Source organism: Papaver somniferum, unplaced genomic scaffold (genome assembly GCF_003573695.1).
Source record: "Papaver somniferum cultivar HN1 unplaced genomic scaffold, ASM357369v1 unplaced-scaffold_29, whole genome shotgun sequence".
Classification (NCBI taxonomy): domain Eukaryota; kingdom Viridiplantae; phylum Streptophyta; class Magnoliopsida; order Ranunculales; family Papaveraceae; genus Papaver; species Papaver somniferum.
The window spans coordinates 1,209,439-1,228,259 of record NW_020639929.1 but is presented as its reverse complement, the minus strand read 5'-3'; the positions used below and the strand labels follow the sequence as shown (position 1 = coordinate 1,228,259).

Below are 18,821 nucleotides of genomic sequence, written 5' to 3'. Positions count from 1 at the left end.
GAAATAATTTAACTTGAAACTTACCACTATACCCTGGTTCCACTTTCTTCCATACTTCATTACAGAAAAAAGAAAAGGCTTCTTTACCGTCTCTTCAGCAACCATTAGCGTTTCTTCCTTCACCATCTCCACCATCACTAGACTAAATTCTGGATTTAGCAACCCGGATTAGCAACAGAGATTTATATGTTGCTAATTCGCAACAAGAGCAGCAGTTGCCAAATTTTAGCAACAACTTTTCTGTTACTAAACTTGCAATTATCCATGTTCTGTTGCGATTAGCAACAGCCGAGAGTATAAGCATGCGATTCACATGCGTACAGGTAACACTTCTTACTCTTATTCCGCCCATAGTTTGACCTTTTTAGAAGTGTATTGAGATGAGTCCATCCCTTGACCTTTTGAGTTTTTTACACGTACTCCTCTCATAACCACACAAATTTCTTTACTTTACTCTTTTCTTTTATCTTCTCCATTTACTTCTACATCTAGATCTGAGAAAGCTCTGCTGCCATTAAAAGTCTGCTTCTATGAAAGCTTTACTTCTACAGTTTCATACCTGTCACTACTATCATTCCACAGTAACAGAAATCATTAGTGAAGAGTAACAGAAATCAGTGAAGATGTTTTGGTTAGATGCTATTCTTCTATTAGGAATTATCGGTAATTCTCAGTATCACTTTTTCTTAAATTTTTGTGAAAATTTTAACCCATGTCTTCATTTAAACTTCACGAATAATTGAGGGTTTTGTTGTTTGCAGATTTGGGTTTGATGTTGAAGTTGTTTCTTACATGATGAACGCCATTTTCATTTAAATCTAGGGTTTATTGATTTTACAATAAGAGAATCATAAAGATTGAAACTTATCAGGGTTTTCTTATTGTGTTTTATTAAGTTTTCTTATTTTCTTCACGTCCGGGAAGGAGAGAAAGAGATTCTTAACGGCAAAAGAGATTAGAGGATCATAGTAAGAGATACGAAAGAAGGTTAGTATTACTCTGAAAGTCATTTGGAGTTGTAATTGAGGTTTTGTGCTGTTTAATTTCAGCCTAGGAGAAAGATTGTAAAATCCCTTTTCAGGGCTATCGGGGATAACGTTGCTGGATTTTAAGGCAAGTTTAATTGTATTTGTATTAGGGAAGATTTAATATTTGATTTAGGTTGTTAGCTTACTTACTTAAAGGATTTTGAAGTATTAGGGAAGATTTAAGATTTGATTTAGATTTTGAATAAAAATTACTCTTTGTCCTCCGTAGGTGATCAATACATGATTAATCTTGCGAATATTACCATGATAAATTAGACGTCATGATAGGTAAATTTAATAGCTCACCCATGTTTACTAAACACCCATATCTTGTTTTGTTGGTAGTCAAATTTTTAAGCATGTATGTTAATTCATTGTTTATTATTCTACCTTGGTCCCTGCACAACACTTTATACACATTTTATTAATTGGTAGGTGCATTTGATTATCACTTTTGGATGCTGGTGATCTGTTGGCTAATATTGTGAATTTAAATGTATGTTACTACTTCTTAACAATACTTAATTATTTGATGGTTTGTAATCAGTAATATGATAATGCCGACCGGACTCCAGGGAATGGATAGATAAGGTTTAGCTATTTTATGAGATTATATGAGTAGCTTAGCTGTTGATCAGTTTAGAAGACATACCTTTAAGGTTTAGACAAGGGAAGTGGATTAAGTCTTTAGACTTGGTATAAGCGGTTACAGTTGATATGATGTATGCAGTAGCATTTTTTTTGTGGGTTTAGGAGTACTAGTGTGGCCTAAGCAAAGTCTAAGGTCTGATTATGATGGAAACACAAGACAGGGATTTATGTTAGACCTGGGAACTAAAGTCGAATCTTGTAGTGTATGAGATAGGTCCTGCTATACCATTTATGTTTTTGTGTTCTAAAAAGAACAGCTTGATTTTATGTTTGATGAGTGATGTATGGGATTGGTCTCGTTACGTCATTCCAAAACGTATGTCGTTGAAGGCAAAGAAAGAAGTCACTGCAACTAAGCGAATAACTATTGCCAGTTGTCGTGAGTGCGTGTTCTATGTAGGAGTAAATTAGCGACCATTAATTTGTGGGGAATCTTAAGTTGCAGGTGAGGCCTGTTGCTCTAAACCTTCTTATCTCCTTTTAGTATACAAAAATGTTGTTGATAAGACATTTTGGATTCATTTTCATCCTACTCATTCTTGAAAATGTTTAGAAAAGTTTTTGGTCTTTATTGCACGGGTAGCCCCATATAATACTTTGTATTCAAAACTGGAAGAGCACCTGAGCCAAGTTCGTGTCAATACAACTACCAACAAACGGAACGAAGCACTTTTTCTGGGTGTGGTGGATCCACACTTGCTTCCTCCTTGTGATATTGTTCTGCTATGTCAAGAATGTCATCTCTAATCAAAAATCATGAGCCAAGTTACAGCTTCGCAGTAATGGGAGGGAATAACTTAAATAAAACTCTAAAGGTTAGAACAACTTCCATCTTTGTTCTTTTAGTTTTTTTTTCCGCAACTGTTAAACTATGTAGAATTTACATGTGTCTGTCTGTATGTATATGCTTAAGAATTTCCAAATTTAGAAGCATTTTCTTTTCAAAATGCTTCTCTCACTCGTATTGCACTTCTAGCAAGGACGATAGGTTTTGTTGTACTTGGCTACATAATTCATTATGCCATTCCAGGGCTTTAAAAGGTTTGTTCTTTATCTGAATTAGTTGCATAGGAAAAGATATTATAGAACAATATGGTATACACTTGGTTAAGTTGTGTTCCTTTCTGAATTACATAACTGAACACTTGAGAAATTATTGCATCAACATGCAGGACTTGTACTTGAGCAGATTAGAACCACGTCCTCCAAGTGACGCTAAGTACTTGCATGGTATTACTCAAATCCATTGCACGCATTGAGGTAAGGACTCACTGCTCGCTCTCTCTTCTCGTTGTCTCCAGTTATGCATTCCTTATTTTTTTTATGTTCGATCGAGTGATTTGCTTAAGTAAACCTTATGATGTACAATGGAGATTTCTTTTATTGGCCTTTTGTAACTTTCGTTTCTCATGTGAGCTGAAGATTGCCTATTCTTCCTTTTTAGCTGTATGCAACTGGCAGAAGCACATCTCAGGCACCATCGAGGCACACCAATTGTTATCAGATTGTTTCATCAAACAACATGCGCATTGAGAAGCAGTTCCATAAGTTGTATGTAGAAGTCAACCTGTTCAACCTGTGGTTCTTCAAGTATCAGATTAAAATGGAAGTGCATATTGTAAGTGAAGTGATTAAAATGCAAACACTTAACTTGTTCTAAGGATTTATACTCAATTTCGTTACAAGTATCAGTTGGATGGCTTTTTCAGAACTGTTTCCAATTGGCATTCATCACTTAGACATGAGTTTGGGTCTCCTGAGGTTTGTACTTGTACTTGGTGTGTTTCGCTTGTATGTGTAACTTCAAATTTGTGTTGTTTTAAGTGAATATAATTGTTGCCAAATGTAGGTGACGAAGATTGTCACAGACTGTACGCATAATTTTCTGCTCTTTGACCACTTGTTGCAAGTTCATATTGTTCCAACAAAGGAAGTGCATCCTAAACTGTAAGCAATTCTTTTGATTTATCTAGGTATTGTATGTAACAAACAAACATAGCTGCACCTGCACAATGTAAGAAACAAGAACATATGTACATATGCAATCTTTCAGTTGTACAATTTGACACCTGATTTTCTTAATGCAACCTGTAACAAGTCTTTGATGTCATGAGTTCCCTGCTTTTTATTGTATCTGGTTCCCTTTCTTTGTAGAATGTCTTTGAGGTTTAAACCTGTGGGAATGTTTGTGTGAATATAGAGTATGAGAATATCAGATTCAATTGCTGGATATAAAATGAATCAGGGTTTTGCAGGGAACTGGGGTATTGATTGGGGGGAAGTCAGTTTGGACTAGGTCAACGAAGACTTGACCTTTTTTTGTTGTTGTTGCAAAACAATAGCAACGTCTAAAACATGTTGCTAAATCTGAACCAGAATAATTATATCCCATTCTGCTAAAATATATCCCAGAATGGCTCTAAAATTAGTAACAGAGTAGCAACAGTTTTTTTCCGTTTCTATATTTTATTTTCGCAACAACTAAACTCTGTTGCTACTTCCGTTGCTGACCAAAATTAGCACAGAACTACAGCTTTTGTGAAAAACTACGACAGGGTATTTAGGAACGTCTAAAATATGTTCCAAGCCTATTCAGCAACAGATTCAAGCTTTTGCTAATCGTTAAATTTGGTGTAGTGCATCAGCATCATCTTCCTTCGCGATCTCCATCTCCACCACCATGAAAACCAACACCGCTGTCGATAACATCGTCTTCCTCTACCATCTCTATTTCCTCCACAATCACAAACACCAACATCGCTATCAATTTCATCACCTTTATCCAACAACACCATTATCGGTACCAGTAACACCACCATCAAATGTGATTTTCTGTGAATGCCAATTTCATAAAAAATTCTCAAATTTATTTAACTGAAAAGGTTAGGGTTTTGGGTTAAATCAATTTCACAAGATTAAACGGAGAATATTCTCAAATTGGTAAATTTCTTAACCTTAATTGTGTTTTTTATTAGATTTGGTTTCAAATTTGTTTCATTTTAGTTAATGTATTAAAAAACGTTCACCAGCAAGTATCCCAGCCCTAATTTACTTTTGATTTTAATATTAGAACTCATAAATTGTGCATCCTTTTGTATAGAAATGCTAAAATGTGAATGAAATTTAGGTCAGAAATGTTGTTCGATTGTGATTAAAAAGTGATTATGAGATGCTGAAATTTTAGTATGCATTTTTCTTGCATAAGAGGTTTTGTCCTATTTAAGCGTGGATGAAATCGGTTTCATCCTGTTTTTGGTTGAGCTGAATTTGGTTTCATCCATATTTACACTAGGATGAAATTGGTTTCATACCGTTTTAAATTGGAATTTGTTTCCATACAAGTTTAAAATAGGATGAAACCAATTTCATCCTTTCTTAGATTGAGTAGCATTTTGTTTTCATCCATGTTTGAACCAGGATGAGACCAGTTTCATCTAAGTTAGCAGTGGGTTGAATTTGGTTTCACCCATGTTTAAACTAGGATGATAATAGTTTCATCTAATGTTATATTGTCTTGAATGTAGCTTCACCTATGCCTAATCTAGGATGAAACTGGTTTAATTGTGTGTTAGATCGGCTGAGTTTAGTTTCACTCATGTTTAAATTGAGATGAAACTGGTTTCATCCAGTTTTATATTTGGTGGAATTTGGTTTCGCCCATGTTTAAACTAGGATGAAACTTGTTTTGATGTTTGCCGAGATGGAGTGGGTATGAATTTATTATAATACCACACCTATAATTTGCAATTATTTTGTGCCATCACCCGTGCATATGTTGTACGCAGTACATGGATGATCAAATATTAGTCTTTAGTTTGGATCATAAAGCTCTTGCTTATGGAAATATTCACGGATGCACCATTTCATGGCTATCAGGACATATTCTTGAGAAGGCTTGGAAGGAGATGGTTGAAACACTTACCCAAGCATATTTTGGCAAAATACAGGAAATCCTTGAAGTCGTGCGACTGAAATGTCTTCATGACTGTTCTAGTCCCTCATGTATGTTTTGTAGTGTGAGATTTCATTATCTTATGTGTTCGAGGCATCACTGTAGGTTTTGTGGAGGGATATTTTGCGGTGAATGTTCTAAAGGAAGGAGTATGTTGCCAGTAAAATTTCAGACAGAGGATCCAAAACGAGTCTGCGATGTTTGTTGTGTACGTCTCGAATCGGAGCAATCATACTTAATGGAACAAGTAAGTCGAGCAGTGCAGTTTCCGACTCATGACGTAACAGACCTCAGTACTTTCCGGTCATGGGAAAACTTCCCATGGTGTCATTCAATGGAGGATGAAATCTATAAGGCTTCTAACATGATCCTTGGTTATAACAAGGTAAGGCTTTGCTTGTCAAGTTTGATTTCCTAGCCGAACTAATATTGTGTTGACAAACTGGGAATGAAATGTTATTAAGGTTTAGTGACAGGTGCAATCATACCCTTATTTTAGGCATGAACCTATCTTTTCGCAGCTGTACCTCCGATTACAACATTGGTTTAACTATCTCATATCTAAGGGGAAAACAATTCTGAGCTTTTGGAGCCTCTTTGTTAGTTAACATATAGTGGGTTCGTGAAGAGAAAATGAGAGTGACAACAAATATCTTCACTAAGTGATCCACCCTATGTTTCTAGGGGCTAATACAAGCTACAAGTGATCTCACCTTGAATAACTGTCATGAGATTTTTATAAGACTTAGGTGTTATACATGCAACTATCGAGCAACACTTGTAAGAAAATGTCCGAGAGTACTTAATAATTCTTCTGTCTTTTATCTGACCAACCATGGTTTTATTGTTGCAGGTGCTATTGTGGGGTGTTCTCTCAAAGGGAGTATTGTGACTACTCGTGCGCTTGAGAACTCTCAGTTCTATGGTAGTTCCTCTATTTCTGCATCGTATATTCTTCTCGGTTCATTACCTCCCTCACCTACAGATTTCATGGTCTATGACACGCTTTCTGATCTATTTCAGAAGCTTGATGGGTAATGAGGTTTTAGGTTGGGTTCCGGAATTTTTGTTCAGCATCAGGTAAAGGCTCGGTTTGCCTATGAGTTAAATTCATATTTTTTCTACTGAAGAGTTCTCTAGTCTTTGATGGTACCCCTAATTAGTTAGTGCGAACATGTTTATTGTACATAATGGAAGATTTTAAGAACTAAATGTAGACCTATTTGATTGTGTAAATGATCTGCTAGTCAGACAATAGTCAGATAATGAAAATCTATTCAAAAAACGTTGTTTAAAAGGCCGAGGGTTATATTAGGTAGAATGTATTTTTTTATTTTATTTTTCCTGGGTGAAATATCCAAAATGGTTAATTGAACAATATTTTTTTGATTCATGTCCATATAAACAGTATCAAAACCTATCAGTCTGTTTCACCCAGGAATTGTTGGTTTTGGTCTTTTTAACCAATTTTGTGAAAATAAATAAGAATGCTAAAGTTATAGTCAAATTATATTTGACTTTTATAGGTGGTAAGTAGGAAAAACTAGAATTGAGAAAATAAAATTGTTATAAATTTTAAGATGGGTGACAAGTAGGAAAAATATGGGTGGCAAATAAGTCGAACCTAATAAAATATGTGAATAAAAGATGATTTGTAATTGTCCTAGTAAAATTGAAAAGTTAGTCCCCTCCAAAATGGAGTGGCCCCCAAAAATCGTTCAAAAAGAACCAAAAATCTGAAGGGATGCTAGAGGCCGCTAACCTGGGCTCTCTCATATCACATTTCAATGGTAAATGTGTCCCGTGAGTGTATTGCAAATTGCACTTTGGACGAATCGTTTATTCACACGCCAAAATGCTTGTATCAGCTTCAGGCTTTTATTGGACATATCAAATGAAACAACAAGAACCATTAAATACTACAATTAATAATGTGTCAAACATCATCTATCTAATTTTTCTTTTCTCTGGAATTCATCTAGCTAATTACCTCAACCTTAACTTCCATTCCATTTTTTGCTCTCTCCTTTATTATTGCCTTCTGTTCCTTTCCCAGTGTGGAACTATAAAAGGACTTTTTGTTTGTTTCTTTTTTTACGATATACTAATATAAAGTGCTTCTAATTTCTTTTTATTAGCCTTTTGAAATATCTCCAAAAAAATTAATACATCAAATCTAAGATAAATATTTTTATTAATATATGAGATTAATTTAATTTGGAAAATTTTAGTTTACATTGGTAACTGTACATGTTTCATTTGTTAAGTTAAAAATGATGCAATTAAAGATGCATATCTTTTGCATCAGAAAAAAAAAAACCATTAAAGATGCATATTCTAAAAGAAACTACATATGATGAACTGTTCTATGCCTATAATGAAATTATAGAACATGGTTGGCTATGATGTAGATCAGATTGCTTTCAGATTTTTGGTTCAATAGCCTTGAATTTGAAATTCTGGGTGAAAAAGACAAGCAACGTATGAGCATTTTTGTAATATCCTAAATCTGAAAAATACTAAATTGGATATTTAACCCAAACTTATATATTTCAATAACTATAACTGACCAAAGTACTCTCTCCTCTCTGTGCGTTCCTTTTCTTTTCTCTATCGCTATTCTCTCTGCTTATTTGCATTCGCTTCAATGGCGACAACTAAAACAAATGAATACGAAGGTGATACAAAGAAACGAAAAAGAAACGATTCTCAACTAATCAAAGAAAATTTCCCAAAGTTGAGGTAAATGTTTGATTGATTGATTTTTTAGGACACACAATTTAATCTTGTCTCTGTTGTTGTTATTTATTTATTTATTTATTTATTTATTTGATTTGTAATTTTTGGGTGATGAATACTTTTAATTAATTGTGTGAAATTATCATTAGTACTTCTTAAGATAATAACGAGATTATTCATTGGAATTGGTTAGTAATTCATCTGATGCCTTGGATTGAGCTAACAAGGTGAGGAATTTGTGCCGTTTGAAGTTTTCATTATGGACATCCAAAAGAAGAAGGGGTGGTGATTACCTTAGCAGCATCGACTGCACCTGCCCACCACCAGCTACTAAATGAGAAACAGACAAGTGGTAGAGGGTTGGCTGTTCATAAGAGGATAAGAAAGAGCTGATTCAAATGTGAATGTATGAATTGGTGAGAAGAGAGAGCTGATTAGGTTCGTGCTATTAAAGTGTTTTAAGCCAGTGAGTCTGATATTGTGTTACTAGTATATGTTTGGATGCATAATGAAGTGCTCCACTTTTTGGGTGTTGCAGGTTGTTTCTCATTATTCATTCACCAAAATTTTAACTATCAAAATAAATAAATTAAGTCATTGAAAGTTTGGTTTTTATGATTCAATTTAAGAAGGTTTGGTGAAGGTTACGATCAATAAAATAGAGGAGATAATGGAATTGCTACTGCCATTGGTGGTTGTTGGAGGTGATTACTACTAGGTTAGATGTAGATTTTTTTACGAAATACATAAGATGCACCTGAGTGCATAATGTATTTTTTAGTAGAAAAATAGGTTTTGGCCTAGATGCACCCAAGTGCATAATGTATATTTTTTTGAATTTTTTTTATTGTTCTTCTTATTTTTCTTCTTTAATACTTGTTTTTGGTTGTTGTTTTAGTGGTGAATATGATGGTAATGGTGGTGGGTTTATTGTTCGAGATCACGAACTAGTAATTTTGGGTTTATTGTAGGAGATTACTAGGATAAACCTAGATTTATCCACTAAATACACAAGATGCACCTGAGCGCATAATGTATATTCTGAAGGGAAATATGCTTTGGTCTAGTTGCACCCGAGCATAATATATTTTTTCTTTCTGCCGCGAGTTATAACCCCAAAGGTGTCACTATCCATCCACAAAAAACCCGCCAAAACAAAAGTAACACAAAAACCCCAAAAAAACAAAATTTTGATGAAACCAAAATTTGGTTTCATCATAACATTTGATGCAACCTCATAGAATTTAAAGAAACCAATTTTTGGTTTCATCATAAAATTTGGTGAAACCAATTTTGAAATTTGGGGTTTTTATATCAGTTTTTTAAAATTTGGGATTTTGTATCAATTTAGTTTAAGATGGAGTTTTAATGAATTCCAACATTTGAGTGGGTTTTTTTTTACCACAAGTTTGGTCACCTTGGGTTATTATGACTAGTTTTGTTTTTCTTTTGATTCTTATATGAAATAAGTTTTGGCTAGGTGCATCTGGGTGCATAATATATATTGTCAGAGGAAATAAATTTTGCTCGGGTTGCACATAATATATATTTTTCATATGAAATAAATTTTGGCTAAGTTGCACCTGGGTGCATAATGTATCTTTGGCCTGATTTAAAATTAATTTTTTTTTTCGAATTTCATATCAACAATGGATCTTGATTTATAGAGATTTTCGAGCCCTTTCCAAAAATATAAATTTTATTAAAATGCGACATATATTTGGGAAGTTAAGACCTTTCTCGTGATTAATTTTAAATTGGAGAAAGAAGATAAATAAGAGAGAGAAAAGGATATTATAAAAATTAAAGTTTAAAATAAAGGGTATATATAGCTAAATTTTTTTGTGTCTTTTTCACCGAGACTCATAATTTGTTTATCTATTATTTCCAGACTTAATGGGTTTTGGTCATATGGCCCATTTTCAGGATTTCTATTGGCATGGCTAACGAGTGAGACTTCTGCAGCTCATCTAATCCCCACCAATTGAATGACAAAAGTGGCAAACCTAGACGAAGTAATAAAAACCGAACTGTGAATCCTTTTGGCCTACGCAAAGTCCATTAAAGAAAAAATGCCATTTTTTTGTTCTCATTTAATCTGAAAGCTCTGGCTAATATTTCCATCTATATTCACCACTACAATGAGCCTCATAAATTCTTTGTTTGGATCTATGGAGGGAGTCATTTTTTCACAAATTGGTTAAAAAGATCAAAATCAATACTTCCTAGATGAAACAGACAGGTAAATTTTGATACTGTTTGAATGGACAGGAATAAAAAAAAATACTTTTCAAATGATGCAATTAAAGATGCATATTCGATAAACTGTTCTAATGAAATTATAGAACATGGTTGGCTATGATGTAGATCAGATTTCTATCGGGTATGGCTACATATAGAGCGAGTGCGACTTCTGCAGCTCATTTAATCCCCACCAATTGAATGACAAAAATGGCAAACCTAGACGAAGTAATAAAAACCGAACTGTGAATCCTTTATTCCTTTTGGCCTACGGAAAGTCCATTAAAGAAAAAACGCCATTTTTTGTTCTCTCTTAGTCCAAAGCTCTAGCTAATATTTCCATATATATTCACCACTACAAATGAGCCTCATAAATTCTTTGTTTGGATCTCTGAGAGGGAGTAATTCTTTTTGTTTTGTTCTTGAGGGCGAGAAAAAGACCTAGCTAACCTCAACCCAACCAAAAACAATATGGAAGAAGGAGAGTTCTCTGGAAGTACTAGTAGTAGTTATGGCACTTCAAGGAGGAATCGAAACATCGATGAAGATGATGAAGAAGCCCTTATATGGGAAGGTTTAGAGAAACTGCCAACTTACAGTAGATTAAGAACAAGTATTCTCAAATCATATGTAGAAGAGGAAAATGAAAATAATCATACTAGTGTTTTAAAAGTACAGCATGAAGAAGTTTATGTTAGAACTCTTGATATGAATCAGAAACAAGAATTTATTGAGAGTGTGTTTAAGATTGTTGAAGAAGATAATGACAAGTTCTTGAGGAAATTCAGAAACCGTATAGATAGGTATATACTTAAATTCCTCTTTATTTAATTTTCTTAATCAGTGATCATTTACTCGCCGTCCTTCAAAGGGTGATAATTTTATTTGTTATTTCTCCAATTTTTTGGTTCAATATTGCAGGGTCAATGTTCAATTACCCACAGTTAAAGTGAGGTATGAGAACGTAACGGTTGAAGCAAAATGTTAGATCGGAAATAGAGCATTACCTACACTTTTAAACACCGAAAGAAATATTGTGGAATCAGCTCTTGAAATTGTAGGAATCAATGCAGCTAGAAGAACAGACCTCACAATTCTGAAAAATGTTTCCGGGATCATAAAACCGTCAAGGTAATCGGATTTTTGCTTTACTTTTATGAGTTAATACTAGTGTAATGCCCGCAGATTAATTTCATATAATGTTTTTCATAGGATGACCCTTCTGTTAGGCCCTCCGTCCTCCGGAAAAACGACGTTGTTGCACACGTTGGCAGGGAAGCTAAGAACAGATCTGAAGGTTAATATAAAAAAAATTCTTGTTTTTGCTGAAAATTTTCATCTAAATGTTTTTTTTGTTATTTTACAAAAAAAGATGTGATGAATTTTACAAATTTTACTTTCATAAAACAGATGAAGGGTGAGGTAACATACAATGGGCATAAATTCGACGAACTTGTACCACAGAAGACGTCGGCATATATTAGTCAGAATGACATTCATTTGCCTGAAATGACTGTAAAAGAAACTTTAGATTTCTCTGCTAGGTGCCAAGGAGTTGGATCAAGACACGGTATTTATTTCATACTAGAACATATTTTTTTTCTGAAAAAAAGGACTCTTAAGAACACAATAATTTGACACACACACATATATATATATATGTAGATTTATTAGCTGAACTTTTGAGGAAGGAAAAGAATGCTGGAATTTTTCCGGATGCAGAAGTTGATTTGTTTATGAAGGCATGTGCAGTTGAAGGACTTGAAAGTACCCTCCAAACAGATTATACTCTGAAAGTAAGGCCATTAATTAGAACTTAGATTCTAATCAAGTTGAATTTAGTACAAAACTATAAATATTGCTGGGATTAATAATTATTTTGTTTTAATTATCAAAAGTTATTAGGACTCGACATATGCAAGGACACAATTGTTGGAGATGAAATGATGAGGGGAATTTCTGGTGGCCAAAAGAAACGACTTACAACAGGTCTTTCCTTTGTTAAGTTAGATGCGAATATCGACGTAATCCTGTCATAAGAAATGTCTTGTGACCATGGAGATTGTGAGAGGTCATGGAAACATCATTCTCAAACTAATTGAAAACTGATTTTTCATCATTTACAGGTGAAATGACAGTGGGACCGACGAAGACATTGATTATGGATGAGATATCAACGGGTTTAGATAGCTCTACAACATATCAGATTGTGAAGTGTTTGCAACAAATTGCTCATCTCACTGAAGTAACCATTTTGATGTCATTACTTCAACCTGCTCCTGAGACATTTGATCTCTTTGATGATATCATACTTCTGTCAGACACTCAGATTATATATCAGCGCCCACGCGATCATGTCCTCGAGTTCTTTGAGATTTGTGGTTTTCGGTGTCCCGAAAGGAAGGGCACTGCTGATTTCTTACAAAAGGTACGTTTTCATACCGCATTGATCACACAAAAGGATTGGGGCTGGGCACAGAGTTATGCTTCCCCATGCAAATATTTGCAGCTTAATAGTTTCTTATATATTGTGTTGGCACCAAAATGCACTGCATAGTCTGCAGGCACATGACTATAAATGTATGTATCACTTTGTGCCACTAATTAATTTGTGGTCGCTGATCATGGAGTGAGCACTGCGTCATGGTTCATGCATGGTCACGCGATCAGATGTCTACATGTCAATGCGCGATTATGTGGTCAGGTCACGTCGCCAATATAGGATGGCATTGCCACTCATGTATGTATAGGGGAATGCATGTATTGCAGGTCACGTCGAGGAAGGGTCAAGAGATCTATTGGGCAGACAAGAGCAAGCCATATCGATATATATCGGTAACCGAGTTCGCAAACAAATTCAACGACTTTCATGTTGGCAAGGGTCTAAGAAATGAGTTATCAAATCCATACAACAAGAATAATTCACATAAATCAGCACTAGTTTTCACCAAGTACTCACTTTCAAAGGTTCAACTTCTCAAAGCTAATTTCGCTAAAGAGTGGCTACTCATCAAAAGAAACTCGTTCGTCTACATTTTCAGATTTTGTCAGATTGTTTTCTTAGCATTTGTCAGTTCAACTGTTTTCTTAAGAACGGAACATAAAGATAACAACGAAGAAAATGCAGGACTTTACATTGGTGAACTTCTGTTCACTATCAATACCAACATGTTCAATGGTTTTGCTGATCTTGCTATCACTATCATTAGGCTTCCTGTATTTTATAAACAAAGAGACCTTCTTTTCTACCCACCTTGGACTTTCACACTTCCTACTGTCATGCTTCGGATCCCAATTTCCATCTTCGAGTCCCTAGTATGGATGTCCAATCGGGTTTGCACCAAATCCAGAAAGGTAAGAACAACTGCTGCTAAATATTTCAAGCTGACTCTTTCCTTTGTATTTAAAGTGTTACTCACTTTGTCTTGGATTTCTGTTGCTTTGAAGGTTTTTCAAACAATTCATGGTTGTTTTCTTATTACAACAAATGGCAGCAGGAGCATTTAGGGCCATAGCAAGTGTTTGCAGGTCAATGGTCATTGCTAGCACTTTTGGTTCTCTCGCTATTCTCTTCCTATTCATGCTCGGTGGTTTTGTCCTCCCTCACAGTAAGCATTATAATAAAAATAATGTAGATTTTCATTCTTTATTTTGTATTAGATCTCTTTTTCTTTACTCTCCCTTCTCGGGGTATAAACAGGTTTAATTCCAAAATGGTGGAGTTGGGGTTACTGGACCTCACCATTGTCATATGCTTTTGATGCTCTGGCCGTCAACGAGATGCTTGCACCAAGGTGGATGGACAGATTGGTATGTTGCATATCATTTTTCCAATAATACAAATTAGCCAACAAGATATTCATACAGATTTGCAATTTTACAGGCATCTGATAATGCAACAGCAGTGGGAGTTGCAGTACTGGAGAAATTCGACATCTTTCCTCAAAGCAACTGGTTTTGGATTGGATCAGCAGCGCTCTTGGGTTTCGCCATTCTTTTCAATTGTCTTTTCACCATTGCACTTACATACCTAAACCGTAACTAAAATTCTAAACTCACTTTTCTTTAGATGGATAGCTTACGTACAAACTTCGCTTCTTACTATTTGTTTTCGTATTATAACAGCTATTGGAAGACCCCAAGCGATTATATCAGAAGAAAGGTCTAACGTGGTGGAAGTTGGCATGCATAAAACTAGTCCAAGTAAGAATTCGCAATGTGTTACGATGTAAATCGTTTATAGCTACAATTTTGGGATAACTAAAAGGTTTCAAACATGAACCAAATTTGCAATCTTACAGGAGTAGCGGAAATGGAAACAGTACGAATAAGTGGAAGGAATGCAAGTAGAAATGGTGCTGATTCAGTTCTTGATCAGGAAGCAAGCGGGATTGCTAGCAAGAGAGGAATGGTTCTTCCATTTGTGCCACTTTCTATGTCTTTTGACAATATAAATTACTACGTTGATATGCCTGCGGTGAAGTTTTTTTACCATACTGCTAAATCTTTTTCTAGTTCTCGAATAATTGGTTCAATCTTTGTAATACTCATTGTATATTTGTATTGAACTAAATAGGAACTCAAGGCAAAAGGGGAGACCGGAAATAGACTTCAATTACTAAGGGAAGTAATTGGAGCTTTTAGGCCTGGGATTTTAACTGCACTGATGGGAGTAAGTGGAGCGGGAAAAACAACACTTATGGATGTTCTTGCTGGAAGAAAAACAGGGGGGTACACCGAAGGAAATATCCGAATCTCAGAGAACCAAGAAACTTTTGCAAGAATTTCAGGTTACTGTGAGCAAAATGACATCCATTCTCCTCAAGTTACGGTTCAAGAATCATTGATTTACTCTGCGTTCCTTAGACTCCCAAAGGAAGTCAGCGATGAGGACAAGATGGTAAGAACGTAGCTAATTATTCCTGACAATAAACCATGTACGGCGTATTAATTTCGCAGGTTTGCAACTAACTTATGAATTTCAAAAATGATTTTCAGATATTTGCGGAAGAAGTTATGGAACTAGTAGAACTTGATACTCTCAAGGATGCTATTGTTGGCATTCCAGGGATCACTGGTTTATCAACAGAACAAAGAAAGAGACTGACTATAGCTGTAGAGTTAGTTGCTAACCCTTCAATCATTTTCATGGATGAACCAACATCTGGTCTTGATGCAAGGGCTGCTGCCATTGTCATGCGCATTGTTAGAAAAACTGTCAACACTGGACGGACAGTTGTCTGCACAATTCATCAACCTAGCATTGATATCTTTGAAGCTTTCGACGAGGTTAGTGTCTCTCTCACACATGTACATATGACATGCCGCATGCAGTTTATTTACTAATTATTTTTCTGCACTAGCTGATATTGATGAAAATGGGAGGACAAGTTATCTACTCGGGTCCCTTGGGGAGGAATTCTTGTAGAGTTATCGAATACTTTGAGGTATTTACGCGCTTCCACAAGTTGTTTAAGTAATATCACTACTGAGACTGAAAGATTAAACTGATACTTTTTCCTTTTTCTTTCTACGCCTGTCATAGGCCATTCCAGGCGTCCCGAAAATCAAAGATAAGTACAACCCAGCAACATGGATGCTTGAAGCAAGCTCAACTGGGAGTGAAGCTAGACTCGGAATTGATTTCGCAGAGTTCTACAAAATGTCAGCTTTGTATCAGTAAGTCATGATATGTTTTTCTTGTATACAGCTTCCTGAGAAATCTTTGAAAGTGTTAATATTGATATTTAGTTAATATGCATGATGTTGGATTTTGAAATAGACAAAACAAGGCGCTAGTTAAGGAACTCGGCACCCCATCTTCAGGTGCCAAAGATCTTTATTTCCCTACACAATATTCTCAATCAACTTGGGGGCAATTTAAATCCTGCCTTTGGAAACAATGGTGGACTTACTGGAGAAGCCCGGAATATAACCTTGCTAGATTCTTCTTCAGCTTGACTGCTGCACTCTTGCTCGGATCAATGTTTTGGATGATCGGCACAAAAATGTTAGTATCATTTACCAAGTCCTGAGAAACTAAGATATATCTCAAACCACGTGTGACATTTGGTGTCGTCTATTTTTCAGGAACAATTCTAGCGACCTAAACATAGTTGTTGGAGCAATGTTTTTCTCTATACTTTCCATTGGAATAACAAATTGCTCTACTGTCCAACCTGTTGTTGCTACTGAAAGATCAGTATTCTATAGGGAAAGATCTGCCGGGATGTACTCTGCCTTACCTTATGCCATCGCACAAGTAAGAGAAAAGGCTTCTCCATCTTTCCCTCTCTCTTTCTCTATGAATTGTGTGCTGAACTTTCACTTTGATTTTGCAGGTGGTCGTAGAAATACCGTACGCGTTTGTCCAGGCTATATATTTTGCAGTCATTGCATATGCAATGCTGGGTTTTGAATGGACATCAACTAAGTTTTTATGGTTCTTCTTCATCACATTCTTAACTTTCCTTTACTTCACTTACTATGGAATGATGTCTGTCTCCATCACTCCAAACCCTCAAACCGCAGCTATCCTTGCTTCAAGTTTCTACGGATTCTTCAACCTCTTTTATGGTTTCTTCATCCCTCGGCCGGTAATTCTTGTTATCAGATACTCATGTACAAGAAAAAAAAAGTCACAACTATTTCTTTCAGCTAATATATTTTTTTTCCATTTGTTTGAAAAACTGCAGAGAATTCCCAAGTGGTGGGTATGGTATTATTGGATATGCCCTGTTGCATGGACAGTGTACGGGTTGATATTATCGCAATACGGAGACTTAGAAGATATGATAAAGGTACCTGGAATGGAAGATCAGATGATTAAAGCTTACATAAAAGAACATTACGGGTACGAAAATGATTTCATGGGCGTCGTTGCAGGAGTTTTAGTTGGTTTCACAATATTCTTCGCAACCATGTATATGCAATATGCATCAAATTCATAAATTTCCAACATAGATAAAGACGATATATAAACACAGTTTAGATACATTATCATTTGATCCATTGAAGTAAATATATATGGAAGAAGCGAAATTGTTTTCGGCAGCTCTCATAATGCATGTAAGATTGATTATGAACCAAGAAAGACTGCATGAGCCGAAGCATATTACAGCAGAATTTAGATGGACATGCATGCATTTCATTCATTCGGATAGACAGAAGTAATAAAACAAGAATCACTAAATCAGAAATCAGAAAATAATCTGCAAACAAGCAACAAGAAAAGAATAATTAAATAAAAAATCATAACTAAACTATCGAAAGATTAATATATTCAGACCTAATACAGATGCTTCTCAAATAGAATGGTTATATCCATCGAACTTGAAAATTAATCAAGTGGTGTTCTTCAACAGAAGACCCCACCAGTTTGTTAAACACAGACCTACAAAGAGGACAAGTATTTTGCTTTTTCATCCACTTTGATATACAGCTAGAATGGAACCTATGTGAACACTTCTTAATAGTACAGTATCCACCAACTTCCATATCTTCCCAGCAAATTGCACACATCTGATCTCTCTTATTTTCTGAAGGATTTTCATCTGTTGTATTATTCTTGCAATTGTTTGTGGTGCTGCCATGCTCATCCACATCCGAACTAGCATTTGTTTCAAATCTTTTCATATGGCAAGCATGTAGTTGACGGTAGGTTTCGGGATTATCATCCCTGTTAAAATTGTTGTTCATTGTCCTCAACAGAGAAAATAAACAAACCCTAACTTAATCGCACTTAGATATATATAATTAACTTGTTAGATAGAAAATCATTTGGAGGGCACAGAATATATTTTCACTGAACAAAATATTCGTTAGGGGTTTATCTGTGCGAGATTCGCAGATAATAAATCTATCTGTATTTAGCAAAATTCTGGCTCTAGACAAATTGCGACACACGGGAAATGCTAAAACTCTTACCTTACCAAAATACTTAAACGATACGTTCGTTTCAGTGATATTGACCGATACTCACTCATGCTGACTGTTATGTTAGAGCATATATATACACCGAGATGAATAGGGAGGCGGTCAAGTTCAATATTCACGGTTCAGTCACAAGACGAAGATCAAGCAATCTTCCGGAGATTGAGTCAAAGTTATCACGTAATATTTTATATATAAGTCAAGCATCTATGGAGTTCCCTGTAATTCATATATTTTAGTTAATTAGGATTTATTCCAGAGAATAATAGAATATCTTA

The 18,821-nt window shown here is 35.3% G+C and overlaps 1 protein-coding gene and 1 pseudogene across 4 annotated transcripts; both read left to right on the top strand.

Moving 5' to 3' along the window:
• The first annotated feature begins 502 nt into the window (after window positions 1-502).
• Window positions 503-3,782, top strand: LOC113341467. Of its 4 annotated transcripts, none has more exons than XR_003355942.1 (6): window positions 503-663; window positions 762-2,124; window positions 2,263-2,494; window positions 2,852-2,939; window positions 3,124-3,440; window positions 3,529-3,782. XR_003355942.1 is itself a non-coding variant. In XM_026586342.1 (6 exons), the coding sequence occupies exons 3-6, from the start codon at window positions 2,907-2,909 to the stop codon at window positions 3,628-3,630; spliced, it is 378 nt and encodes a 125-aa protein (XP_026442127.1). In that variant the 5' UTR covers window positions 503-663; window positions 762-2,494; window positions 2,852-2,906; the 3' UTR covers window positions 3,631-3,782. The 4 variants fall into 4 exon arrangements, 1 of the variants encoding a protein (XP_026442127.1); XR_003355941.1 differs by having other exon boundaries at window positions 2,233-2,494; XR_003355940.1 differs by having other exon boundaries at window positions 762-2,494; window positions 3,124-3,297; window positions 3,389-3,440.
• A 7,806-nt stretch (window positions 3,783-11,588) lies between these two features.
• Window positions 11,589-17,701, top strand: LOC113341297 (annotated as a pseudogene).
• Window positions 17,702-18,821: the final 1,120 nt, after the last annotated feature.

Excerpts from the sequence above, each read along its gene's own strand:
- LOC113341467 (XM_026586342.1), top strand. The coding sequence starts at position 2,907 with ATGGTATTACTCAAATCCATTGCACGCATTGAG. Across the intron at positions 2,940-3,123 it reads AATCCATTGCACGCATTGAG|CTGTATGCAACTGGCAGAAG; the intron begins GTAAGGACTCAC and ends CTTCCTTTTTAG. Across the intron at positions 3,441-3,528 it reads ATGAGTTTGGGTCTCCTGAG|GTGACGAAGATTGTCACAGA; the intron begins GTTTGTACTTGT and ends TGCCAAATGTAG.